At 34.1% G+C, this 27,439-nt stretch overlaps 4 protein-coding genes across 4 annotated transcripts; 3 read left to right on the forward strand and 1 right to left on the reverse strand.

Moving 5' to 3' along the window:
* Positions 1 to 3,435: 3,435 nt before the first annotated feature.
* LOC114759558 (uncharacterized) lies at positions 3,436 to 4,117 on the forward strand. Its single transcript, XM_028948756.1, has 4 exons — positions 3,436 to 3,632; positions 3,723 to 3,804; positions 3,883 to 3,939; positions 4,046 to 4,117. The coding sequence occupies exons 1-4, from the start codon at positions 3,436 to 3,438 to the stop codon at positions 4,115 to 4,117; spliced, it is 408 nt and encodes a 135-aa protein (XP_028804589.1).
* Positions 4,118 to 4,243: 126 nt separating this feature from the next.
* Positions 4,244 to 4,949, forward strand: LOC114759557 (uncharacterized). The gene is made up of 3 exons (XM_028948755.1): positions 4,244 to 4,290; positions 4,479 to 4,588; positions 4,678 to 4,949. The coding sequence occupies exons 1-3, from the start codon at positions 4,276 to 4,278 to the stop codon at positions 4,892 to 4,894; spliced, it is 342 nt and encodes a 113-aa protein (XP_028804588.1). The 5' UTR covers positions 4,244 to 4,275; the 3' UTR covers positions 4,895 to 4,949.
* Positions 4,950 to 6,574: 1,625 nt separating this feature from the next.
* Positions 6,575 to 9,113, reverse strand: LOC114759559 (uncharacterized). Its single transcript, XM_028948757.1, has 3 exons — positions 9,070 to 9,113; positions 7,944 to 8,318; positions 6,575 to 7,823 (listed from the first exon to the last, which is right to left on the reverse strand). Exons 2-3 carry the CDS (start codon positions 8,303 to 8,305, stop codon positions 6,575 to 6,577), a joined length of 1,611 nt encoding a protein of 536 aa, XP_028804590.1. The 5' UTR covers positions 8,306 to 8,318; positions 9,070 to 9,113.
* Positions 9,114 to 20,205: 11,092 nt separating this feature from the next.
* On the forward strand, positions 20,206 to 24,946 carry LOC114759561 (ankyrin repeat-containing protein At5g02620-like). Its single transcript, XM_028948758.1, has 3 exons — positions 20,206 to 20,276; positions 20,500 to 21,107; positions 24,591 to 24,946. The coding sequence occupies exons 2-3, from the start codon at positions 20,501 to 20,503 to the stop codon at positions 24,944 to 24,946; spliced, it is 963 nt and encodes a 320-aa protein (XP_028804591.1). The 5' UTR covers positions 20,206 to 20,276; position 20,500.
* Positions 24,947 to 27,439: the final 2,493 nt, after the last annotated feature.

Genomic DNA, 27,439 nt, shown 5'->3' on the forward strand with positions numbered 1-27,439 from the left:
GGAGAACTTTATGTAATTGATTTGTTCGGCAATAAAATAATAAAGGTTTTGTTTGGCTTTTTATGGTGGGCTCCATGGTGGAATGTTAATTTGGGCATAAGGTCAGAAAGGGAATTGCTTGTTGGATATAGCACCTATTGGCTCTATACTATAACCAATGAAGGGAAATTCATTCTGGTGGATTGATTTGTGATCCATATTATTTACTGCCGTTCATTGCTTTCTGTCATCCAAAGGGATATATTTTGATTTTGTTGATTAGTGAATAATTTGGTGGTGTTGAAGAAACTTACTATTTTAAAATATATGTTGATGACAGTATTTTTTTTCCTTTTTGCAGTCGAACAAAATGACTAAAAAGAGTAAGAGCAAAGATGGACAAAGGGCTAGGAATTTCTCCGGATACATATTATTCACTGAAGAGTTTTATGAGCAAAACAAGAAGAAGTTTAAGTCTTTTGAAGAGGGCACTAACTCTGTGAAAAAGGCTTGGGGAACTTAACAGAAGAGGAGAAAGAACAATATGGTGAAAGGGCTTAAAGAAATGAGAGTCCCACCAAAAGGGAAGAATTATATTGTTCCCTTTCACACACGCTGTGCTCCGGGACAATTTATGGAAGTCTGCAAGCAATTAAAGAAAAGTAAAGATAAGATGGAAAGACTGAAAAGAATTGGTTTTGATAAATTGGTTGACATATGCTGCTCACAGATCTATAGAGATTTTTGTGGTGAATTGATCCGTGTGTTTGACCCTGTAAGTAGGCAAATTTCAATTCGAGGGAAGACGCATTTAGTGGGGCCCGAAGATGTGAATGAATTGATGGGTCTACCATTTAAGGGGGAAGATATTAAAATAAATGTGGAGAATGAAGATGAAACGTTCAAGAAATTAAGGAGTGACTACGGAAAGTGCCATACAAAACAATAGGAACATGGTTGATTGAAGGAAAAGAGGAAGAAAAGTTTGAATTCCTTTTTGTTATGTATGCACTAGGAGTCCTCTTGTGTCCTGGCTCTAGTGTATGGGTGAGTGATAAAGTGTTGAAAGTCATGGTGGTGACAAAGGATAGTTTAGGACACTATGATTGGAGCAGCTTAGTTTTGAAAGAATTCTGCAACTCAATTGCGAGTTCAAGAAAGGAAAGAAGAAAGGAAAAGCTGATGGGACGAAAAATGTGGGAGGTTGCATGTACTTCTTAATGGTAAGTGTGGGTATGTTCATTTACTTTGATGTTAGTTTATTGTCAATGTGTTGTGTAGGTTGTGATTGGTTGCTCTGTATGTTGTTATTTACTACTCTGTTGTCAATTGGAGAAATGTACGCTGTCAACTGCTTATGTATAGGTTGTGATTTGCTGGTGTCAAGGTTGTTATTGTACTGTGTGCAGGTTGTTAATGGACTGTGTTGGTTTGTCACCTGGGTATGTATAGGTTGTAATTGCCTTCTGTTCGTGTTGTCATTCGGTTTATCGTGGGTTGTCATTGGCTGCTGTGCATGCTGTGAATGACACAAATGTAGGTTGTGATTAGCTGATGTGTAGGTTGTGACTGTATGGTGTGCATGTTGTCATTTGGTTTAGCGTGGGTTGTTAGTGGCTGCTACTCAGGTCAATGGCCTGTGTTGGTTTGTCACCTGGTTATGTATAGGTTGTAATTGCAGTCTGTTCGTGTTGTCATTCGGGTGAGTATGGGTTGTCACTGGATTGTACATGTTGTGAATGGCGCAAATGTATGTTGTGACAGGCTTATGTGTAGGTTGTGATTGGACAGTGTGTATGTTGTTATTTACTACTCTATGTCGTCCAGTTGGGGAAATGTACGCTGTGAACTGGTTATGTATATGTTGTGAGTGGATGGTGTGGAGGTTGTTATTGTCCTGTGTGCAGGTTGTCATTGGCTGTGTTGGTTTGTCACCTGGTTATGTATAGGTTGTAATTGCAGTCTGTTTGTTGTCATTCGGGTGAGTATGGGTTGTCACTGGATTCTGTACATGTTGTGAATGGCGCAAATGTATGTTGTGACAGGCTTATGTGTAGGTTGTGATTGGACAGTGTGTATGTTGTTATTTACTACTCTATGTCGTCAGTTGGGAAAATGTACGCTGTGAACTGGTTATGTATATGTTGTGAGTGGATGGTGTGGAGGTTGTTATTGTCCTGTGTGCAGGTTGTCATTTGGCTGTGTTGGTTTGTCACCTGGTTATGTATAGGTTGTAATTGCAGTCTGTTCGTGTTGTCATTCTGGTGAGTATGGGTTGTCACTGGCTGCTGTACATGTTGTGAATAGCACAAATGTAGGTTGTGATACGCTTATGTGTAGGTGGTGATTGGTCACTGTGTATGTTGTTATTTACTACTCTATGTCGTCAGTTGGAGAAATGTACGCTGTGAACTGGTTATGGATATGTTGTGACTGGCTGGTGTGGAGGTTGTTATTGCCTGTGTGCAGGTTGTCATTGGGCTGTGTTGGTTTGTCACCTGGTTATGTATAGGTTGTAATTGCAGTCTGTTCGTGTTGTCATTCGTTGACTATGGGTTGTCACTGGCTGCTGTACATGTTGTGAATGTGAATAGCGCAAATGTAGGTTGTGATACGCCTATGTGTAGGTGGTGATTGGTCATGTGTATGTTGTTATTGGGCAGTGTGTAGGTTGTGATTTTCCGCTGTTTATGTTGTCAGTGGCCTGTTTGGATGTTGTTGTTGTTGTATATCTAAGTTATCATTAACTTCACATGCAGATTTATTGCCTACAACACTTTCCTCTCGGAAAAGAAAAGGCGGCAAAAAATGAAAATGCCATTACTTATTGGGATGAGGAAAAAGTGAAGGCAAGAGTGAAATCAGAAAAGAATAGCGACAGAGGCATACTGCATGGCGTTCCGAGTGTCGGTGGGGCTTCAACAAGTGCATCCAGCACAGGAATAAAGCTAACCCACCCTGTAAGTAAATCATGTGAAGCTTATTTTGGTGCTGTGTAGAATTTGGAGTAATGATAACTTTCATTACTGTTGTTTTGCAGGAAATCAAGAGAACGTATGAAAGGTTGATGACCATGGTTGAAGGGTTGGTGTCGACAATTAGAGAAGAGTTGGTTTCCCTGCAGTTGAGGTTGACGGATGAGATTGACAAGGAAGATGTGGTGGAAGCAGTAAGTAGCGAAGATGACAAAGAGAAGGCAACTAAGATGAAGAAACCGGTGAAGAAGGTAAAGGAAGCCCAAAAGATTCAATTCTGTCACAAGAGGAACAACAGAGTGAACCAGAAGGAGATGATAAAGAAGAGGGCAAAAGTGCTTCGCGTGAAGAAGAGAGTCAATCTCAACCTGAGGAGAAAGGAGAAGGGAGTCACTCTGGATCAGAGGATGATGGAGAAGAAAAAACACAAGACAAGTCTAGTGATGCAGCAGTAGAAGAGGATAAGGGTGTAGGCGATGAAATGGAGGGAAAGGATGAAATGGACCAGCAAGCACAAGGGCAAATGGATGTAAGAAGATCAACACGGGTGAGAAGCCGTGCAATCAAATCTCCCTGGTTAGAGGAGGTGAAAAAAGGCCGTGGCAAGAGAAAAGCTGACGAGAAAGAGGAATTATTCCAGATGTGCACGAGAAGATGTGATCAAGATGAAGGTGCCAAGTAAGTGTTGGGACTGATTGTAATTGGGACAACTGACTGACAACAATTTTACACATACAACCCTTGTGCTCATTGTTCCTTTTGCTGCAGGTACATTGTAGAGATGTATGGGTACTTCTTGACACGTGCTGAGCTTTGCTGCCTACAAGACAGGAAATGGATGAACGACAGGGTAAGACAATTGTTTATATAGATAGAGAACTGCGAATGTCATTATGATCATGACTAACTGTTTGTATGTGTGATATAGTTCATGTCTATGGTGGCGAGAACCTTGGTGGGAGATGAAAAAGAGAACCACGGTCGTGTCAGTAGGCACATTTTTTCACCTGAGTTAATGCAAACAATGGCCGCTAATCCTCTTAGGTGGAGCCTAGAAAAACATGAACATGAAATCTTACCGGAGCACATAGGATATAACATTGGAGACTGTGACTTCATATTTGGCCCCACCCTTTTCAATTACCATTGGTTCTGTTACGTGATGGATGTAAGAACCATGCGTTTCTATGCCCTTGACTCGTTGGTGGACAATTTGACGATGTTGAGATTACAAAGAGAGGAAGAAGAAGCAATGAAAACAGGGAAGAAACCACAAAGGAAGCAAGGGAAAAAGAGAGGACAGATAGATCCTAAGCAATTCATGGCGAGAGGGATTGTATGCACAACTTTACATTCATTCTATAACTTGTTAATGCGTTATGGTTGCTTGTCTGCTTAACTGTCCTGGTTGTTAATGCCTGCTGATTACTTGTCATTGGCTACAGCGAAGGTTGTTAATGCTTCCTGATAACTTGTCATTCACAACTGTCAAACTTGTTTCTTCTGTTTGTCCCTTTTTTGCAGAGAGATTGTTTCTGCCAAGTGCTTCGTGTGCTGAAGCCATCACTGTTTGCGGAGGAGGACAAGATTGACGAGGAAGTCACATGGGCAAAAGTTCATGTGCAATCTGACACGTGAGTTATTTTTCAGCACAACAAGTACTTGTGTCTCAACTTTTGGGAGCTAATGTTCATTCACTAAAGTACTTGTTTTTCCTTTGTAGGGACTCTTGTGGGGTTCATGTGTTGAGCTGGTTACAAACATGGGACGGCACTGAGTATGGTGATGACGGCTACACAATGCCTAAGTACTCCCCTGAAGAAATCCATGACTTGAAGGTTGGATGCTTGTGGTGGCTCGTGACTCATCGGAACAACCTGCATGGCGATGAAGTGCTGTCTTTGCTGCGAGGAAACCCCCAAAGCAAGAGGAAGAAATAAATGACAAGCATATATTGTATTTACATTTATTTATTTGACAGCATAGTGACATCTGAACGTCAAGTTCACATTTTATTCTTTTCTTTGAGCATGTATGAATCCTGGATGTTAAGATATGTTAATGTGTTTTGATATCCTTTACTGGTTATCAAGTTTTTGTAAAGGCATTCATGTGTTTTCATCATGGCCACAAATGCAGACTGAATAAGACTGGATAAACAAATGGTAACCATGGTGACATGATAGGCATATATCAGAGTCCTCTCTGCCACATCTGTTTACAACCTCAACAGGGGTTGTTCACAACCGTAACAGAAATGATTAACAACATTGGCAGTGCCCTTACAACTCACTCGGGGTATAACACAGCTGTTAACTTAATTATATTATGAGCACATATAACGACCTTAATAGCAAAAATTGGGAGCATTTTAAAGTCATTAACAGCTTTAAAAGAACCAAATCATATTACAGCAGATTTTTATTGCAGCAATTCATTTACAACCTCAACAGGGATTGTTGACAACCCGAACAGAATTGGTTAACAACCTTCACATTGCCCCTGACAACTGACGCTGGGGATACCACAACCTCCACATGAGATCTAATTCTAACCAAATCATATCATATTATGACTTTAACACAGCTCGAATGTCTTAAGAAATCACTGAACACTGGAAGTAGGAGAAATTGTCACTTTATATCAGTAACATAATTGAGACTGCTAATGACAACCTGCATGGCGTCTGATAACAAGTCCATTACAACCTATTCACCAGTACATCAAAAATACAGAAATGATGTTATATCAGATTACAACCAGGTGTCATTTACCACTTGATATATATATGTACAACATAACTACACCAAATTTACAACCTATTCAAAAAAGCATACGTGTTGCATGTGTGGATAATGACGGACAACTTGAGGTGTAGGTTATGACATTTACAAAAAAAATGCTGTCACAAGCATTCACAAAACGAAATATCAACAAGCCACCAGCAAAGCTCAACTTGGATTGGGGTTCTGGCAAGTCTTCACAGTGTGGCCTGGCTCATGGCATCTTCCACAGTGGTAAAGTTTTTTACTTTGAAATTGAGATTCAATCCTTCTTTTCTTTGGCCTCCCTGAGGGTCTTTTAGTGATTGGTGGCTGTAAAAATGTTCCCGTCATCATCTGCGTAACGGTGAGAGCTTCGGGACGAGGACAATCATGTGTCGCAATTGGCCTCATACTACTTGCATATATCTTCTCTTGGGCTGACAGCTTATAGCAATCATCTACAAATTCATAAACACTACCATGAAGTAGCTTTATCGCTGCACAGGCATGAGCACAAGGTACTCCGCTCATTTGCCATGCTAAACAAGTGCATTTCTGAGCTGTGAGATCAACAGTGACACAAATTATTCCAGTAGGAGATGTAGTATCAACTTGAACTCGGTTATCTCCATAATATACAGTATGCATATTCTCCGCTCTTGCTACTTTTTCTTGCAACTTGGACTCAATATTTGGCCCAACGCCATTTGTCCAATTTTCCATTGCCATTTTGCTTGCAACCATCTTCTTGGCTAATTTCTCCATATGCTCATGTATGAGAACTGACACATTGTGCTTCCTCTCCTTCAAAATCCAGGCATTAAACGACTCCGCAACATTAGTGGTGATGTTATCCTATCGTTTAAACGGGAATTTGCTTAAAGCCCACCGATCTACATCTCCTTGAGTGTCAACCCAATCAGCCAATTGTGGACAGAATGATCTAAGTTTCCCCATTGCAGCAACATATTCATCCTCAATCCTTGCATAGGCGATTCCATCCAGCATTTTCAATGCAACGTCCTTTGAAGTACCTGAAACTCGTCCCCTGCCTCGGTTAATTTTTAAATAATGTGCACTAAAATTTTCTTTCACATGCCTATAACAAAAAGCATGTCTCTCGCCACCAAATATTGTTCGCACAGCACCTATAATGGCATTATTCCGATCTGAAACTATCGTTGTCTCCACTGATCTTGTGATGTCTTTGACGTTCTGGAGAAACCAAGCCCAATCATCATATGTCTCCCCACTAACTATAGCATATGCTAATGGAAATAGTTCATTGTCTGCATCATATGCATTAGCTGAAATCAATGTCCCCCTGTAAGGACCACTTAGATGACAGCCGTCTATATAAAGTATATGTCGACACCCTTCTAAAAATCCATTAATTGAGCATCCATAAGCAATGAACACCCTCTGAAATCTGTTACTATCCAACCCTTCCCATCGAGCACTTGTGTTTGGATCAGTTTCAATGAGCCTTTCACAAATCCAGGGAATCGCCATGTATGAATCCTGTGCACGACCATGTATTTCCCTCAATGCTCTTTCTCTACCCCTGTATGCTTGACTATAATTCAGTCGCACCCCATATTCTCTATACAGATCTCTTCTAATTTCATTAGCATTCTTGTCTATATTACACCTCAAAGAATCTATCATGATTGATGATGTTAAGTTTGACCCTCTAGAGTGAGATACAACCAAGCTGTCCTGTGCATAATGCACATGCTCACTTCTTAAGGTTCTAATTATTAACAACTCAGAATCTTGTCTTTGTCCCATTGAGTATGCACCCATATACCACGGGCATCCCTCCGCCATACACTTCACAATGATCTTTTGTTGATTGTTCTTCACAAACTTGTATGAAAACTTCACAGCAATACTGTACCTATACAGTGCTTGCCTAAGAGCCACTGCATTAGGAAAAATCTGTCCTTCTCCGATAACCAAACCCTTCCACTTTGTTGAATTCATTTCCGGAATTGGGGTTGGCATCATTTCTGAACCACATGGCAACAATAGTGGGTCTTCACTAACCACATTAGGTGGAGACATGGACAATGTATCTGAACCTCCGAACAAGTCTTCCATCCTACATAACAGAACAGGTCAAGGGGTCGTTAATGACAACCTTCGATCACTATAATAACAACTTATGCACAACAGTTGACAATAGCTAATATTACTTCGAAATTTAAATAACACAACTTACACATGTTGCTCTTCTATTACAACATCCCTTGTTAGTTGTGAATTTTGATCTCCATTTTCTCCTATATATACATGACCACTGTCGCCATTGAAGTTAATCAAATGTTCTACTCCTTCATCATCTACAAGGTCCACAAATGTACACTCATCAAAGGTTACTGTGAATTTCATAACCATTCCATTACTTTCTTTTCCCACAATTGATGCCACCATTGTTCTAAATTCTCCATATGATGTCCCTTCCTTTATCATTCTTGTTCTCACACCACCTCCAACATACTGCGTTTCACCTTCTACACCATTAATAAATTGTCCTCCTATATGGAGGTAGCAAAACAATTGCTTTGCACTGGAAGTTGCCATCCTGGATATCAACCTGCCACAATCACTTGTTAATAACAAGTCATACAGTTATGTTAACAACCTTCGATGTACCCATTAACAACACATTTAACCATCGCATTTGAGGGGTTACAATAATAAATATCTGTTATTTTCCACTCATTTCCATCAGCAACACAGCATCATTGCCCGAAAAACAGAGCATCATTCACCGAAAAACAGAGCATTGCTTTCTAACCATAGCCACACATAGTAAAACCACACCTAACATGATTAAAACCACATATGACTAAAATGAGCCTCCCTTGATATTTCTAGAGAGCTGAATCACATGCTTAATACCAACGTATAAACACCCAATCAACTTTTCAGACCAGCATTAAAGCTGCGACTGGTTGTTAATAACAAGTCATACAGTTATGTTAACAACCTTCGATGTACCCATTAACAACACATTTAACCATCGCATTTGAGGGGTTACAATAATAAATATATGTTATTTTCCACTCATCTTCATCAGCAACACAGCATCAGTGACCAAAAACAGAGCCTCATTCACCGAAAAACAGAGCATTGCTTTCTAACCCTAGCCACACATAGTAAAACCACACCTAACATGATTAAAACCACATATGACTAAAATGAGCCTCCCTTAATATTTCTAGTGAGTTGAATCACATCTTTAATACCCACATATCAACACACAATCAACTTTTCAGACCAACATTAAACTTGACACTGGTTGTGTACAGAAGAAGAGAAATGTTGTTAATGATGAGACGTACCAAGAAGATGAAGAAATAATGTCGCTTGCCTGCGATGGAGTACCAGCGCATAACTCCCTTCTTTCTTTCAGAAGCTTCTCTTCCTTGTGCATGCATAACAAACAACCGCACTAAATGAAGCCAATCAGCGTCTCTCCCTCTTTTCTTTCCTTTATCAATGACTGAGGGCAAGTACGTAATATCACAACTCAAATTATTTACCCAGAGGTCCCTGGGGACTTATGAGGAATTTGGGGATTTCATGGGACCTTCTGGTAGTAAATTGTCTTCTGTGGGACTCTACAGTAATTTTCCCAACATCTTAATGGTTCTGCAAAGATTCGGCTCACGCAACACCCAGGGTTTGACGTACATCTAATACAGCATCAACTTGTGCAATTAACATCTTATCTCTCTCTCTCTCTCTCTCTCTCTTATCCTGCTCCCAAGTTAGCGGGTATTTAAGTACATTGGACTGCTTTTGCAACACCTGGGAAGAAATTGGTCTCTAAAATCGGTGCATTATATTTCTGAATTGACTAAAATATGTCTCTAGAACTGTTGAGCATTATCTTTTTTGGCATTTCGAATCTCTCATCAATTCACTTTATTATTTAACTTCTTCTAGATCAAAATTTAAAATTTAATTTCTGAGGTGATTTTTTTTATAAAAAAAAAAATCATTCCCATTTGACATTGTTTCCATATTGAAATCTACTGTAAAATATCTATCCATTTAGAGTAAAATACTCGATTACCCTTCTAGTTTGTATTAATTACACAAACCTCCCCTCTATTTTAAAAATATACAGTTTAGTTTAATCAATTAATACCATTAAAAAATTCTTAAAATATTATTTTTAACTGAAATTTATATTAAAATAAATTTTATTTACTATTTTATCCCTCATTTTAATAAATTCCTAAATTATATTTTTACAATTACACAATATATTTAGTTAAGAAAAACATAAAAGATTTGATTAAAAATTTAACTAATTTTTTCAAGATATATATACTTAACTAAATATGTTTATAAAAGACTTGATTTTAATCGGTTTAGTTTTATTTGTTGATTGACTGGAGGTTTTAAAATAATTATTTTAGCTAAAAAATTTATTATTTATGAAAAATTATATATATATATATATATGATAGTTATACCATTAAAATTTTGATTAGATTATTTATTTATAAATATTTGAGGTACTATTAAATTTTTTATGGTTCAATTTTGAGGTTTAAATTTCAAATGAGATTTTTAGAATTTAGAACATAAAAATTTCATATTTAGAAATTTTGGAAAATTATTTTATTAAAGTAAATAATTCTTAGCTTCAAAATACTTAATTTTGGGTTTTGAGAGTTGCGAGAATTTAAAATAAAAATTTAACTAATATATAAGTTTAATTAATTAGCTTATATTAATATGTGATTATATTAATTGTGTAAATTAATTATTAGTTGAGCAAAGGATTGACTTTGTGGTAATCCTTTCTATTGCTTTGGCGAGAGGTAACTACTTTCCACTTGTTATATGTGTTAATATGTTGTTTGTGATTATTTTACTATTTTGGAATAATGATTTGCTATTTCAAAGTTAAGGAGATATGTTATACTTTTTGGGCTATAAAAATTCATCTTGTGGGATTTTTGGAATTATGATTGAGCTGTTTGAAAAGCTATATGATCTATATCTTATGGATATATGTTGAGAAAATACTAGATATTTCTTATTATATTGTGAAAGATTGGTTGTGATTTAAATTTTGAGTTGAGTCTTGTTCTACTGCATGGTAAGGCGTCGTTGATGTATATTGGTTGGCTTCCTTCGTCCCCAGAGTGAAAGATAGGCCTTTGTGACTTCTTATTCATCCCCTACGGTGTGGGATAGGCTTATCTGTCTAATTGGTCCCATATAGTGAGGAATAGACTTATGTGGCTTGTGTGTTAGTCCCGTAATGAGGGTTTAGATGATTAAGATTATCTAAACATACATAATTTATATTTCCATTGATATATCTATATTTCTTGAGATTTAATAATGGTCCAACTTGACACCTCACAAGCATGTGCTAGTATGTATGATGAGTCAGAAAGCTGGTTACTGAAGTTTTTGTCTCATCCCGTGGTTTTTACTCTCTTCAGGTAATAGTTCAAGTGGTACCCCATCAGGGAAGACTTCAGAAGCATAGTGTGCTGTTATATCTTGTATAGTCTCTCTGCTTTTGTTTTATGTGCTAATTTATTATATATTGCTACATATGTCCCATCTATTCTAATATTGTAAATAATACTTTTAATTGCTACTATCTAATATGAGAGGGTCATTAGAAAGCTAGTTACCTCTAAGATTCTGCATGTGATGTGACAACCGTTCTTTCAAAACACATTTAAATTAAATCAAACAATTTATTCAAAAGATTAATCATGATAGAAAAAAAACTTTAAAATTATAAAATCATTATCATGATTAAAAGAAATAAACTTATATTACGAGCAATATCAATCATTAACTTGGGTCTTGGACTTTTAAAATCCAGAAATATCATTCAACCATTAGCCCAGACCAAACTCATACTTTCAAACATATAAACTGATAAATCATTTTAATATAAGCTTTGAAGTCCATTAGTCAAAAGTCAACACTTTAAAAAAGTGTTATATGCAGAATCTTAGAGGTATCTGACATTTTAACGGCCCTCCATATCAGATAGTAGTAATTAAAAGTATTAATTTAGAATATTGAAGTAGATGAGCTCTATGTTGCAATATATAATAAATCAGCACATAGAACAAAAATATGAAAGCTATACAAGCTATAACAGCACACTATGTCTCAGAAGCCTTTCCTGATATACCACCACCTGAACTATCACTTGATGATAGTAAAAACCATGGGATAAGACAAATGCCTCAGTAACCAGCTTTCCAACTCATCATACACTAACATGTGCTCGTGAGATGTCAAGTGGGACAATTATTAAATCTCAAGAAATATAGATATATCAAAGAAAATATAAAATATGTATATTTAGATAATCTCAATCATCCAAACCCTCATTATGGGGGCTAACATGTGAAAACCGTTCTCTCAAAACCCTTTTAGATTAAATCTAACAATTTATTCAAAAGATTAACCATAATAAAAAAAAACCTAAAAATTTTGAAATCGCTATCATGATTAAAAGAAATAAACTTATATTACGAGCAACATTATTAATTAATTTGGGTCTTGGACTTCCAAAGTCCAGAAGCCCAAACCAAACTTATATTTTTAAACATACGAATTGATAAATCATTTTAATATAGGCTATAGAGCTCATTAGCCAAAAGTCAACACCTTCAAAAGACTGTCATGTGGAGAGTCTGAGATGTCTTTGGCCTTCTAGTAGCCCTATCATACTAGATAGTAGTAATTAAAAGTATTAGTTTACAACAATAGAGTAGATGAGCCCTATGTGGCAATATATAACAAATCAACACATAAACACAAAAGCAGGGAGGCTATACAAGCTATAACAGCACATTATGCCTCCAGAGCCTTCCCTGATGGGCCACCACTTGAACTATCACCTGAAGATAGGAAAAACCACAGGGTGAGACAAACGTCTCAGTAACCAGCTTTTCAACTAATCATACATACTAACACGTGCTCATGAGGTGTTAAGTGAGACAATTAATAATTATCGAGAAATACAGATATATCCATCGAAATATAATTTCAATCATCCAAACCCTTACTATGGGGCTAACACACAAGCTACATAAGTCTATCCCTCACTATGGGGGATCAATCAGACATATAGGTCTATCCCTCACTCTGAGGGACGAATAAGAAGCCACAAAGGCTTATCCCTCACTATGGGGGAAGAAGGAAGCCAACCAATGTGTACCAATGGCGGCCTTACCATGTGGTAGGATAACGCTCAATCCAAAATCCAAGTAACAACCAATCATTCACATTACAACGAAAAATGTCTCAATCTTTCCTTAGTATAATCCATAAGATATGAATCATATATCTTTTCCAAACTTCTCAATCACAATTCTAAAAATCCCACAAGACAATTTTCATAGCTCAAAAGATATAAGATATCTTCTTGAATTCCAAATAACAAATATTATTCAAAAATAACAAAATACTCACAAATAACATATTAGCACATATAACAAGTGGAAAGTGGTTACCTCTTGCCAAAACAATACTAAGGATTACCACAAGGTTAATCCTTTGCTCAACCAATAATTAATCTACACAATTAATATAACCACATATTAATATAAGCTAATTAATTAATTAATTAAGCTTATATATATTATTTAGATTTCTAATTTAATTTAATTTTTATTCTAAATTTCCGCAACTCTCATAACCCAAAATTAAGTATTTTAGAAATAATTTAATATTTCCAAAAGCCAACTTATTTATTTACAACCTCCGAATTATTTACCTTAATAGAATGGATTTTTCAAAATTTTCAAATATAAAATTATTATGTTCTAAATTCTAAAAATCTCATTTTAAATTTAAATCTCAAAATCAAACTATCAAAAATTCAATAATACTTCAAATATTCATAAATAAATAATCTAATCAAAACTTTAACGCTATAACTATCATATATATATTTCCATAAATAATAAATTTTTTAGTTAAAATAATTATTTTAAAACTTTTAATTACCCAATAAATAAAACTAAACTGATTAAAATCTCAATAATATTTCAAAGTATCCAAATAAATTATTTAACTTAATTTTAATTGGTAAAAATATAATATAAATCATATATAACAGATTTTTTAACTAGAAAAATTCATTTAAGCACTAAAAACCAACAAATGGATAAATTTAACCAATGAAAATTAACAACTCATTTGCCTCTAAATTCTTATAGTTATTTATTACCAAAACTCAAAACTTATCCTTCATATAAATCTTAAAAATTTCTCTAATTACTACAGTAATATTATTAATAGGAAGCTTAAAATGTATAGAAAAATATTTATGAAGAAAGTTTGATAAAAAGAAATAATTTCATGTACCTAAATTATTCCCAAAGCTTGTATTACTTTTCAAAATACCAAAACTTCTCTGCTCCTCTCTCGTTCTCTCTTTCTCTCTGCATACGGCTCAGCTTCTGCGTCTCCTCTGCCTTTTATTCTTCATTTCTCGAACTACTCTCCCATTTTTTCTTCTGGCATTAAATCCTCCTCCTCCAAAGTCTTCCTTAATGCTATTTTTTCCACCCATCTCCCAACGTTCCATGCCTCATTTTCCATTGTTCATTTTTTCAACAAAAGTGTAGAAAGTTGCTCCCTTCTTTTATGTTTTTTTAATTAAAATATTATTATTTTATCTTTCTTTTTTCTTAAAATTAAAATATTAGGATATTACATAACACACAAGCCACATCAGTCTATCCTTTACTATAAGGGATCAATCAGACATAAGGGCCTATCCCATACTCTGAGGGATGAACAAGAAGCCACAAAGGTCTATAACTCACTCGAACGATGAAGGAAGCTAACTAATATGCACTAATGATGGCCTTATCACGTGGTAGAATAGAACTCAACTCAAAATCCAAATAACAACAAATCATTCACAATATAATGAGACATATCTCAATCTTTTTTTAATATAATTCATAAGATATAAATTATATATTTTTCCAAATAGCTCAATCACAATTTTGAAAGCCCCACAATACAATTTTCATAACTCAAAAGATGTAACATATCTACTTGAGTTCCAAATAGCACATCATTATTCTAAAATAGAAAAATACTCATAAACAACATATTAGCATATATAACAAGTGAAAAGTGGTTATCTCTCATTAAAGTAATAGAAAAGATTACCATAAGGTTAATTCTTTGCTCAATCAATAATTAATCTATACAATTAATATAACAACATATTAATATAAGCTACTTAATTAATTAAGCTTCTATATTAGTTAAAATTTTAATTTAATTTAATTTTTATTCTAAATTCTTGCAACTCTCACAACCCAAAATTAAATATTTTAGAACTAACCTATAATTTTCTAACAATCCAAATTATTTACTTATATCCTCTGAATTATTTACTTTAATAAAAAGAATTTTTCAAAATTTTCAAATAAGAAATTATTATATTATAAATTCTAAAAATCTCATTTAAAATTTAAACCTCAAAATCGAACCATAAAAAATTTAATAGTACCATAAATATTTATAAATAAATAATATAATCAAAATTTTAATGCTATAACTATCATATAAATATATATTTTTTCATAAATAATAAAATTTTAGCCAAAATAATTATTTTAAAACCTCTAGCCACCCAATAAATAAAACTAGACTAATTAAGATCTTAATAATATGTCAAAAACCCAAATAAATTATTTAATTTAAATTTAACGGGTAAAAATATGATATATGTTATATATAACAGATTTTTTAACTAAACAAATTAATTTAAATATTAAACACTAATAAATGGGAAAATCTAAACTAATTAAAATTAACTACTTATTTACCTCTAAATTTCTATAGTAATCCATTATTAAAACTTAATACTTACATCATATATAAGTCTCAAAAATTTTTCTAATCATTGTAGTAATGCTGTCATTCGAAAGTTTAAAATATATAGGAAATATTCATTAAAAAAGTTTGATAAAAAGAAGTAATTTTATGTACATAAATTATTTTTAAAATATGCCCTCTCTTTTACTAGTCTACTCCTCTCTCTCTCTCTCACACATATTATTTCTCTCTTCCTCTCTTGCACCCGACAAAAACCGAAATGTGAGGGGTATATTTAACACCCCACACATTTATTAGGAGGAGCTTCCTACTAATAAATTCTCTTCCAACTTCCAACTCCCAACTTTCCACCTAAAATTCGATGGAAAGTTGACCCTTTCTTTTTCTTTTTAGTTGTAATATCTTAAATTTTATTATAGGATTTATAGAAAAAATGTTACCAAGATAAACAAAATTAAAAAAAAAATAAAAAATAACAATATTTTATTAGTATGATAAAATAATACTCCTCCGGTCCTAATTATAAGACCCAATTGACTTATTTGAGGAGATTAAGGAAGTAAGTTAAGTTGGTTATTTATAATAAATAAGTGTTGTCATTCCTAAAATATCATTGCTAATTAAGTATATTGGCTAAAACTATCATTATTAGAAGGATTATCTTGGAAAAAAATGCATAAATATAAGAGACAAAATGGATTGGGTCTTATAATTAGGACCAAATAAAAAGTCAAATTGGGTCTTATAATAAGGACCGGAGGAGTAATATTTTATTTCAAAAAAAACAACAAGAAGAAAGAGTCAACTTTACACTGAAATTTTCGGTAAGAAGTTGGGAATTGGAAATTAGGAAAGAATTTATTAGGAAAAAGCCCCCCTAATCAATATGTAGGGGTGTTAAATATACCCCACCTATCGGTTTTCGCCATGCGCAAGAGAGGAAGAGAGAAATAATATGTGTGTAAGAGAACGGAGCAGACTAGTGAAAGAGGGTATATTTTAAAAATAATTTAGGTACATAAAATTACTTCTTTTCATCAAATTTTCTTTGTGAATATTTCCTATATGTTTTAAGCTTTCTAGTGACAGTATTACTATAGTGATTAGAGAAAATTTTGAAATTTATATATGATATAAATATTGAGTTTTGATAATAGATGACTATAGGAATTTAGAGGTAAATGAGTAGTTAATTTTAATCAGTTTAGATTTACCCATGTGTTAGTTTTAATATTTAAATTAATTTGTTTAGTTAAAAAATCAGTTATACATGACATATAGCATATTTTTACCAGTTAAATTCAAGTTAAATAATTTATTTGGGTTGTTTGACATATTATTGAAATTGTAATCGGTTTATTTTTATTTATTGGGTGGTTGGAGATTTTAAAATAATTATTTTGGCTAAAAATTTTATTATTTATGAAAATATATATATTTATGTGATAATCATACAATTTAAATTTTGATTAGATTATTTATTTATAAATATTTGAGGTATTATTAAATTTTTAATGGTATAATTTTGAGGTTTAAATTTTAAATGAGATTTTTAAAATTTAGAATGTAATAATTTCATATTTAAAAATTTTAAAAAATTATTTTTATTAAAATAAATAATTTGGAGGATGTAAATAAATAATTTGGATTGTTAGAAAATTATAAGTTAGTTCTAAAATGCTACCTCTGGTTCTAATTATAAGAGCCAGTTGACTAATTTAAAGAGATTAAGAAAAGAAGTTAAGTTAGTTATTTGTAATAAATAGGTGTTGTTTTTCTTAAAATATCCTCACTAATCAAGTGTATTGGCTAGAATTATCATTGTTAGAAGGACTATCTTAAAAAATATATATATATATATATAAATATGAAAGACAAAGTATATTAGGGTCTTATATTTGGACCAAAATAAAAGTCAAACAAGGTCTTATATTAAGGATCGGAGGTAGTATTTAATTTTGGATTGTGAGAGTTGCAAGAATTTAGAATAAAAATTAAATTAAATATTAAAAAATAACGAATGGGTAAATCTAAACCGATTAAAATTAACTACTAATTTACCTCTAAATTCCTATAGTCATCTATTATCAAAACTTAATACTTATATCATATATAAGTCTCAAAATTTTCTCTAATCACTATAGTAGTACTTTTATTAGAAATTTTAAAATATATAGAAAATATTTATGAAGAAAGTTTGATGAAAAGAAGTAATTTTATGTACCTCAGTTATCTTCAAAGCTTGCCTCTCCTTCGTTAGTATGCTCCTCTCTCTCTCTCACACTATTTCTCTCTCCTCTCTTACGCACGGTGAAAATCGAAATGAGGGGGGTATATTTAACACCCCCACATATTTATTAATTCTCCCCCAACTCCCAAGTCCCAACTTTCAACTTTTCACCGAATTTTGGGGAAAGTTCACTCTTTTTTTTTTGTTTTATTATTTTTAATTTTTTTATTTTGGTAACATTTTTTCTATAAATCCTATAATAAAATTTAGGATATTACATGTGATGTTCTTTTAAAGTGTTGACTTTTGACTAATAGACTTCTTAGTTTGTATTAAAATGATTTATTAGTTCGTATATTTGAAAGTATGAGTTTGGTTTGGACTAATAGTTTAATAATATTTTTAGACTTTGAAAGTCCAAAGCCCAAGTTAATGATTGATATTGCTTGTAATATAAGTTTATTTTTTTTAACCATGATAGTAATTTTATAATTTTACAGTTTCTTCTTTTCTATCATGATAAATATTTTAAATAAATTGTTAGATTTAATCTAAATAGGTTTTTGGAATAACAGTTGTCACATTAGCTATCAGTACTAGTGCCTGAGCTTCACTTAAACAGGTTTAAATGGGTTACACGTGCCAGAGATATGGTGGTTGGTCAGCGGCAGGAATCGCTGGCGATGGTAGTTTTTCTCGTTTGTTTAATAAAATAAGGAATAAAATTATAAAATTATTACCATTTCAAAATTTTCATTTTAGTCCTCGGCGTAATTTGAAATTTCAAATAGTATTTATTTTTAATTTTTTCTTTTTAATAAATACTATTTTTTCTTGCTCTTTCTCTCTAATGTTGTCTTTTTAATTTTTAGAAAATATTAAACTTTTTTTGCAAAAGTTAATTTTTAAAATTTTTAGATTTAAATATTTGAAAAGAAAATAATAAACATAAAAGATAAGTCTTATATTTAGAATCAAAAGTGACACTTCAATTAAGTCTCAAATGAAGGACAAGAGGAGTAACTCTATAAAGAATGGAAGCCTTACTCAAATTTTGCTAAAAGATTTACTTTCGTAATTGTGATGGAAGTAGCGTAATATAAGAGCTAACAAAAAAGAAGTTTTCGCCCTACTTACTTCTAATTAAACAATCCATATCAAAATATTATTTTTAGTCGTTAATATAAGAGCTCATTATTTAGCAGTTGGATTTGATCCTAATATAAAATTTTAGTTTACTTTATCTTTCGTATTTATTATTTTTTTCAAATTCGTTTACCCAACTTATAAACTACTATCTCTGATCGTTAATATAAAAGTTAGATAACTAATTTTTGAAAATTAAGAAAATTAATTAAACTAGTTATTTATAATAAATAGATGTTATTTTCCCTAAAATACCTCTATCAATTGTGTGCATGAAAATACTCTTTCATGAAAACTTCTTAACAAGTACAATCACCGTAAGAATTACTTGGAGGCAAAATAGATAAATATTAGAGATGAAGTAGATTAAAGTCTTTAGGAACAAATTAAATTTCTAACTAGTTTTTGTATTAAGAACCAGAAAAAATAATACACAATATAATAACTTTATCCAAGAATAATTTTGGGAGATTATATCACACTAATTGTTATAATTGTTTTTGACCTTGACACTAATTGTTATAATTAAAACATTAATCAAATTAATTAAGTAGCTTTTATATTAATTGAAGACGGAAAATCGTAAACTTTGTATAATATATATTTTTTATTCCAGTCACAAACTGATTCAAATTGAATACAATGAGACTCTAATAAAACGTAACATTTATAACAAATTCATTAACTTATAAAATTTAAAATTACAATTTTGTTAAAATAATATCGAACAATCATTTACTAAAGTGCATTATAATTTATAAGGGAGATTGAGAGAGATGTGAATTTCTTATGTATCAAAAAAAACTCACAAAGATGATATTGGGTTAAGTAGAACCTAGCTGCTTTAAGGGGCCCGAATTGCATGGTTCAACTACATTGGCCACTGCAATAAACAGACACTAGCGAAGATATTACTGGGCGAAGAGGTCTCACATCAACCTAACCAAAGCACATACTAAATGTAACTTCAGGTCTTCAGACTCCATTACGCTTTCAATGTAACTAGGCCTAATAATGAAATGGCCCAAAAACAATAACGGAACATTCCTTGAAACCCCATGAAAGAGATTAGGCAACTTCAGCTTTTGGTGGAAAAGAAAAACGCGTAGGAATATTTTATTCATGCCCTTTCTCTCTCTTTATATACCCTCTTCAACTTTCATCAGCCACTCCATATGCTTTATGCTTTCTTATTCAACTCTCCCTCCCCCACACTACGTCCACAAATTCATCTGAAGTAGCAGCAGCAAAGAGTTTCTTCGACTTTCTGTTTCACCATTTTGCAGGGCTCCGTCAACGGCTAATTTTGAGGTACCTATATCACATCCACACAAAATGTATAAGCCAAGATTGTCAATTTTTATGCATCATTTTTTGGTTTCTTGTAGTTTTCTTGCTTGGACGGATGCGTGATTTCCCTTTCCATTGGTACTCGTTCCTACTTTTGATCTTGTTGAAACATTTGGACGCTAATTTTTAAGTTGCAAAATTTAGGAGAACCTATTTCTGTTAGTAACAATTTTGATACTGTCAGGATGACAGGCATGGAACTTGAATTTTACAATGCTGCGAAGCAAGGTAACATCGAAGCCTTTCAAGGAATGGGCGAGCAAATTGAGTCCATACTAACTCCAAATAAGAATACAATGCTTCATCTACACTTCACAAACTATGCTGATAGTGTATCAGAGACATTTGCAGAAGAGGTTCTAGGTACGTCTCCTGCACTTTTTTTCAAGATCAATATGAAGGGTGAAACCATACTTCATAGAGCAGTAAGGTATGGACATCAAAAAATACTGAAAAAATTAATTGATTGTGCTAAAGTTCTCCCTAGAGATATCAATGAAGTTGGATCTGAGAGAAGGCTTATAAGAGCAATAAATGATAAGAAGGACACAGCTTTGCATGAGGCTGCTCGTTATGGTCACACAGAAGGTGTGGATTTCTTGGTAAAGGAAGAACCAGATCACTCATATTTTGGGAAAAATGTTGCTGATGAGACTCCACTTTATATTGCTGTTGAGAGAAAATACTGGAACGTGGTAGATACGATATTGAATAACAGTGATAATTCACTGCAAAATAATGGCCCTAACGGCAGAATTGCTTTGCATGCCGCAGTCCTTCATGGTGACGCAGGTGTTTTATTATATTGTATGATTTTGCAATTTGTCATTTATTATTATGATTGAAGTTTGGTGTGTATATCTAATACGTCTGATTATTTCCTTTGTATTATATGCAACAACAATGACAATTAACTGTCATGCTTACAATATTTTTTTTAAAATGAAATAACAATAACTCGTGTAAATTCTTTGAAATAATTTAAGGAACACGTTGTGATAACTAGATTAAATTTCCATACAAATTGAAGTATGATAATTTTGTTTTAAATGGACAACAACAACAAGCCTTATCCCATTAGGTGGAGTCGGCTACATGAATCACACGACACCAATATACTCTGTTAACAACTCAGTCCTTAGATATGCTGTTGACTAGGAGGTCTCGTTCAATGATCTTACTAAGCGTTCTTCTTGGTCTTCCTCTGCCTTTTTATAGGACTCCATATTGTCAGATCTACCCTCCTCATCAGGGCCTCCAATGGCCTTCTTTGCACATATCTAAACCACCTTAAACGATGTTTAACTATTTTCTCTTGGATAGGTGCCACACTGACTCTTGTTCTGATATTTTCATTTCAAATTTTATCTTTTCTTGCATGACCACATATCCATCTCAACATTTTCATTTCTGCTACCCTAATTTTGTGCTCTGTTTTCTCTTTATCACCCAACATTCACTACCGTACAACATAGCTGGTCTTATGACAGTCCGATAAAATTTTTCTTAAGCTTCTCAGGTACTTTCTTATCGTAAATAACTTCAGTAGCCTTCCTCCACTTTAACCAGCCAGCTTGTATTCTGTGAGAAACGTCTATATCAATTTCACTCATGCATAATGGATCTTAGGTATTTAAACTTTGATACTTGAGGAATGACTTAATCCCCCATCTTTACCTCCAAATTACCATTGCTTTGCCTCCCCCTAAAATTACAATGCATATATTTTGTTTTGTTCCTACTCAAGCGAAAACCTTTTGATTCCAAAGTCCTTCTCTATAACTCCAATCTAGAGTTAATCTCTTTTTTTGATTCGGCCATGAGGACTATGTCATCCGTGAAAAGCATGCACTTAGGGATTCTTTCTTGAATATGCTTGGTTAGAACGTCCAGAATAATATTAAACAAGTAAAGACTCAAAGAAGATCCCTGATGTAGGTGATCTTAATGGAAAAGTCCCTTGTCTCAACTCCAAGCTTTCTTATATTAGTAGTTACCCTCTCATACATATCTTGTATGGCTTTGATATAAGCAACCCATACACCTTTCTTTTCCAAAGCCTTCCAAAGTACTTCTTTTGGCAGACGATCATAAGTTTTTTCCAAGTCAATAAAAACTATATGTAAATCCCTTCTTTTACTCCTGTATCTTTCCATTAACCCCCTTAGTAAATAGATTGCTCCAGTTGTAGATCTCCCCAGCATAAATCCAAATTGGTTCTCTGAAATAGAAGTCTCCAACCTCAACCTATATTCAATCACTTTTTCCCACAACTTCATCATATGGCTCATAAGTTTTATCCTTCTATAGCTTGCACAGTTTTGAATATCTCCTTTATTCTTGTAAATAGAAACTAAAATGCTTTTCCTCCATTCATCCGGCATATTCTTGGAGCATAAAATTTCATTAAAAAACTTAGTTAGTCACAATTCACCCTCCTCGCCTAAACATTTCCAAACTTCAATAGGAATACCATCAGGCCCATCGACTTTACTGTTGTCCATTTTTTTGAGAGCTGCCTTAATCTCTCCGATGTGAATCTTGCGGTAAAAAGCCAAATTTTGATCATCTTCACTAATTAACAAGTCTTGTAAATTCTAAGTCACACATTCGCTTCTCTTATTAAACAACTTGTAAAAGTAAGCCTCCCATCTGTTCTTAATATCACCATTAGTAACTAGAACTTTACCATCTTCATTCTTTATACACTTCACTTGGCCCAGATCTCTCTTTTTCCTCTTTCTTTACTTTACAATCTTGTAAATATTTTTTCCCCACCTTTGTTCCTAACTCCTTATAAAACTCCTTGTAAGCTTTAGTACGCGCTTCACTCACTACTCTCTTTATCTTTTTTTAGCCAAATGATGCTTTTCCCAATTTTCTACATTATTGCAAAAATGTATGGCCTTAAAACAATCTCTTTTTTGTTTGATTTTTTCTTGCACACTCTTCTCCTACCACCAAGTCTCCTTATTTATCTCACCTCGACCTCTGGATTCTCCCAAAATTGCTTTAGCAACTATATGAACCCTCATAGCTATCTCTTTCCACATAATGTTTGCATTTCCCTGCAACTCCCAGATCCCTTCTTCCAAAAGGGTCCTTTTGAAAGACTCTCGCTTTTTACTCTTTAACTGCCACTACTTGACCTTGTGGTTTACCACTTGATGATACTTTTATTTGATACTCTTAAAATGTACATCCCCCCAGGAATCACTTTGCAATTAATACATAGTCTTCTGTCCAGGTTCTTAACCAAAAAGAAATCAATATGTGATTTTATGGCTCCACTCTTGTATGTGATTAAATGCTCCTCTCACTTCTTAAAACATGTGTTGACAATCTTGAGATTGTACGCAAGAGAAAAGTCAAGAATAGATTATCCTCCATTGTTAAGCTCCCTAAAACCAAAACCACAATGAGCCCCAACAAATTGTCCTGCTTCCTTGCCGACATGTCCATTAAGATCCCCACCAATAGAAATTTTTTCTTCAAGTGGTATGCTTTGAACCAACCCCTTCATATCTTCCTAAAACTTATCTTTAAGGTGTGTCTCTGTCCTAACCTAAGGTGCACAGGTACTAATGATATTGATAATATCCTTTCCAATAATTACTCTTAAAAATATTATTCTGTCCTCAAATCTTTTAACCTCCACTATATTCTTTTTCCATGTTCCATCCACGATGATACTAACACCATTCATTGCACTAATCACCTTCCTTGTATGCTAAAGTTTATACTCTCCAAATTTGTGGAAACTTCTCCAACCCATTTAGTTTCTTGGAGGCACAAATGTTAATCCTTCTATCCCTCATAACTCCTATTACCTCCATAGATTTCTCATTCAAAGTCCCAATATTCCAAGTGCCAAATCTAATCTTACTCTCATGAACTAACTTCTTTATCTGCCTCCGTCCAAAAAAGTACGGTAGCCCTTGCTCATTTAACACTACATCTGGGCGATGATGTAGCAGCTCTAGCTCATTTCTCATTATACTCGAGCCATACAGTGCATTACTTTTGGGCAACAACCTAGCAGTAGCATAATTACTTTGTTGTTTCATGCTCATGAGATTTGACAGATTTTTATGTTGGCTGTCGAGAGCCTAACACAACTCTCCTCCTTTATCTGGACTTGGGACTGGCTATACTAAATAGGCGGAGTTTGTTTTAAATGGATAGCTCAAATTTAAAGAGTGTTCGTGTGAAAATTAGAAGGTTAGTTTTTTCTAAATGAAACTAATGGTGTTTATTTGATGTTATCTATGATAGAAAAAGTATCAAAACTGTTGGAAAGAAACTTACCAGCAGCCAAACAAGTAGATGAAAATGGTTGGGTGCCACTTCACTTGGTAGCAATTGCTACAAGTTTTGATGTGGTAGAGTTGTTGGCAAGCAAAGATAGAAGCACAGCATACATGAGAGATAACAAGGGAAGGACGGCTCTTCACTTTGTAGTTGTTCATGAAGATTCATCTGTTATGGAAAAGATAATAAAATATTGTACAGATTGCTGCGAATTGGTGGATGAAAAAGGTTCCAATGCTCTTCACTATAGTACACTAAGAGGATATTTATTTCCTGAACTAAAACAGATTGTGAAAGATGAACCACTAATAAGCAAATGATGATGGGAACACACTCCTTCACCACCTCGCTCTTCGTGCTCCTAAGTAGAAAGCCTATGATTATCATCCTCTTCTGGAACCCCAATGCCCAAGAGTGGACACAATGGCATTCAATAAATACAACCAAACTGCTCTTGACATTGCTATTGAGACGATGCCTCGACATCTCATTTCTGAGGTAACAAGAAACAACATCGAGTTCACAAATTAAAAAAAAAGGAAAACACACACACAGACACATAATATATGAACTCACTCACTTATTTTAAGGAAAAATAACAAATTGGTGTGCTGAATTTCCATAATCCCATTTAGGTGCCAATTTATCCAAAAAGACAAAGATGTTCTCATTTTTTAAAAAAAAAAAAAATCATAACCTCCTCCCCAACAGCCAGCTCCTAACTGGCGAGAGGAATATTTTGTGGCAAAGTGGTGAAAGTGGGATTTGATCCCACCGCCACTTAGATGCAGAAAACTAGATAACCATTAAGCCACTAATCCAACTTTAAAAGAAAATACAAAATAATGTATAAGTGAACTATTAAGCTTTGACTAGATCTTATTTACAATTTTTGTCTAGCTACTTAATGTGCATCTCATTAACTATTTACTATATAATAGTTTAGCAATTAACAACTACTTTTTCAAGATTTTAAACTTCTTAAAAATAAACGAATGATACCCCTCCTTTAGGTTATTTACGACAACTTTTGGTTAGTACATAATTCACTACTAGCTCATTAGCTATTTATTATAATGAGGTAACTACTAATTACTAAATTATTATACTCCCTGTGGCCCTTATAAAAGGTGATCTAGAAGAAAACTTTGGTCCTTATTATAAGAGGTCAATAAGGTCATTAATGACTTTTTTTCCTAGTTTACCCCTGCTTATAAAAGCATATTTGGTATAAAAAAATTTTTAATCACGTTATTAAATAAGGGTATATTTGAAAAATTTTATAATTTTGGAATACATCTAATTACATAATTGTTATTTCTTGGTTTGAATGAATTAGTTGATAACCTCTTATAATGATTACCAGAGGGAGTAATTGTAGATAATATTCAGATATGATAATATTCAAATAGAATATATTTACCAAAATTATAAGGATTCAGATTTAATTCAAATTATTCCTATAATCTCTCCTTATATCCATATGTAATCTCCCCGATTCCCCATCTCCTCTACATATGTTCTGTACAGTGCTCTGTTTAATATAATTGAAGATACCAACTCGTACTAGTGCTATATGGTATCAAAGCCGGCAGGGGGAGGTTGCATACCAAGTCCGACCACCTTGTCTCCCTCCTCATCAATGTCGGAGGACCGTGAAGTTGGGTCGAACCCCATAAGAAGCTCGACTGTGATGGATTCTTCTTGTGGTGGCTCCCTGACATTTGAATCTCAATCAACCAGTGGTTCCTCAGGTTCGACCACTAGTCTCAATGGTTCCACCATCGCCATCGTATCTGAGAAGCTCACCGGCAGTAACTACAGGGAGTAGGCCTAAGTCGTTCGCCTGGCTGTTGGAGGTCGCGGCAAGCTAGGATACATTATGGGCACAACGAAGGCACCAAGTGACTCCAATTCTGTTGAATTCCAACAATGGGTCACAGAGAACTCCCTCGTCTCATCGTGGCTGATTAATGCCATGTCACCGTACCTAAAACGCAGCTTCATGTATTTGCCCACCACCAAGGACATCTGGGATGCTGTCCATGACTCTTATTTAGATGGTGAAGACTTAGCACGTCTTTATGATATCAAGACGCGCATTTGGTCTGTCCAACAAGGAAACTAAACCGTGACTGATTACTGGTTAGACCTTGTTGGTTTGTGGCAGGAGCTCAATATGATTACTAAGGAAGAGTGGTCTTCTCCTACTGATGCTACTCGATATAGGCAGAATATTGAGAAAGAATGTGTTTTCCAATTCCTTGTCGGTTTAAATAGTGAGTTTGATGATATTCGAAGTCGTATTCTTAGTCGCTCCTCCTTACCCAGTACCTGTGAAGCCTTCTTGGAGGTTTGATGCGAAGCCTCTCATCAACAGGTGATGCTGCCTGGCCCTTCTGTCTCTATTCCTGAGTCCTCTGCCTTTATTAGTAAGGGTACAACCTCCTCTTCTTCTAAGCCTAAGGTGATGTATGATCACTGTAAGAAACTAGGACATACTCGGGATTACTGCTGGGACCTCCATGGCAAGCCTGCTAACTGGAAGCCCCGTAAAGGAAAACCACGTGGCTATCAGGTATCACAAGACTCTGAGTCACTTCTCTTGTCTCCCGAACAATTGCAGCAGTTAGTTACTACTCTCAAAGGGCTTCAAAAGCAACCCCAACCTACTTCCTTAGCCTATGTTGCTCATTCAGGTATCTCTTCACTGGCCTTACACACTTTGTTTTCCTCTAACAAGTGGATTGTTGACACGGGTGCCACTGATCATATGACCTTAGATGCCCATATGTTTGTTACTTACTTCCTTT

The sequence above is a fragment of the Neltuma alba genome, unplaced genomic scaffold, assembly GCF_004799145.2.
Source record: "Neltuma alba isolate B1F8T4 unplaced genomic scaffold, ASM479914v2 tig00010866_pilon, whole genome shotgun sequence".
NCBI lineage: Eukaryota > Viridiplantae > Streptophyta > Magnoliopsida > Fabales > Fabaceae > Neltuma > Neltuma alba.

Coding starts and splice junctions, on each gene's coding strand:
- LOC114759561 (XM_028948758.1), top strand. CDS start 20,501: ATGACAGGCATGGAACTTGAATTTTACAATGCTGCGAAGCAAGGTAAC. Junction 21,108..24,590: donor AGTCCTTCATGGTGACGCAG/GTGTTTTATTAT, acceptor TATCTATGATAG/AAAAAGTATCAAAACTGTTG.
- LOC114759558 (XM_028948756.1), top strand. CDS start 3,436: ATGGAGGGAAAGGATGAAATGGACCAGCAAGCACAAGGGCAAATGGAT. Junction 3,633..3,722: donor GATCAAGATGAAGGTGCCAA/GTAAGTGTTGGG, acceptor CTTTTGCTGCAG/GTACATTGTAGAGATGTATG. Junction 3,940..4,045: donor AAAAAGAGAACCACGGTCGT/GTCAGTAGGCAC, acceptor CGGAGCACATAG/GATATAACATTGGAGACTGT.
- LOC114759559 (XM_028948757.1), bottom strand. CDS start 8,305: ATGGCAACTTCCAGTGCAAAGCAATTGTTTTGCTACCTCCATATAGGA. Junction 7,824..7,943: donor GTAATAGAAGAGCAACATGT/GTAAGTTGTGTT, acceptor TCTGTTATGTAG/GATGGAAGACTTGTTCGGAG.
- LOC114759557 (XM_028948755.1), top strand. Junction 4,589..4,677: donor GTTCATGTGCAATCTGACAC/GTGAGTTATTTT, acceptor TTTCCTTTGTAG/GGACTCTTGTGGGGTTCATG.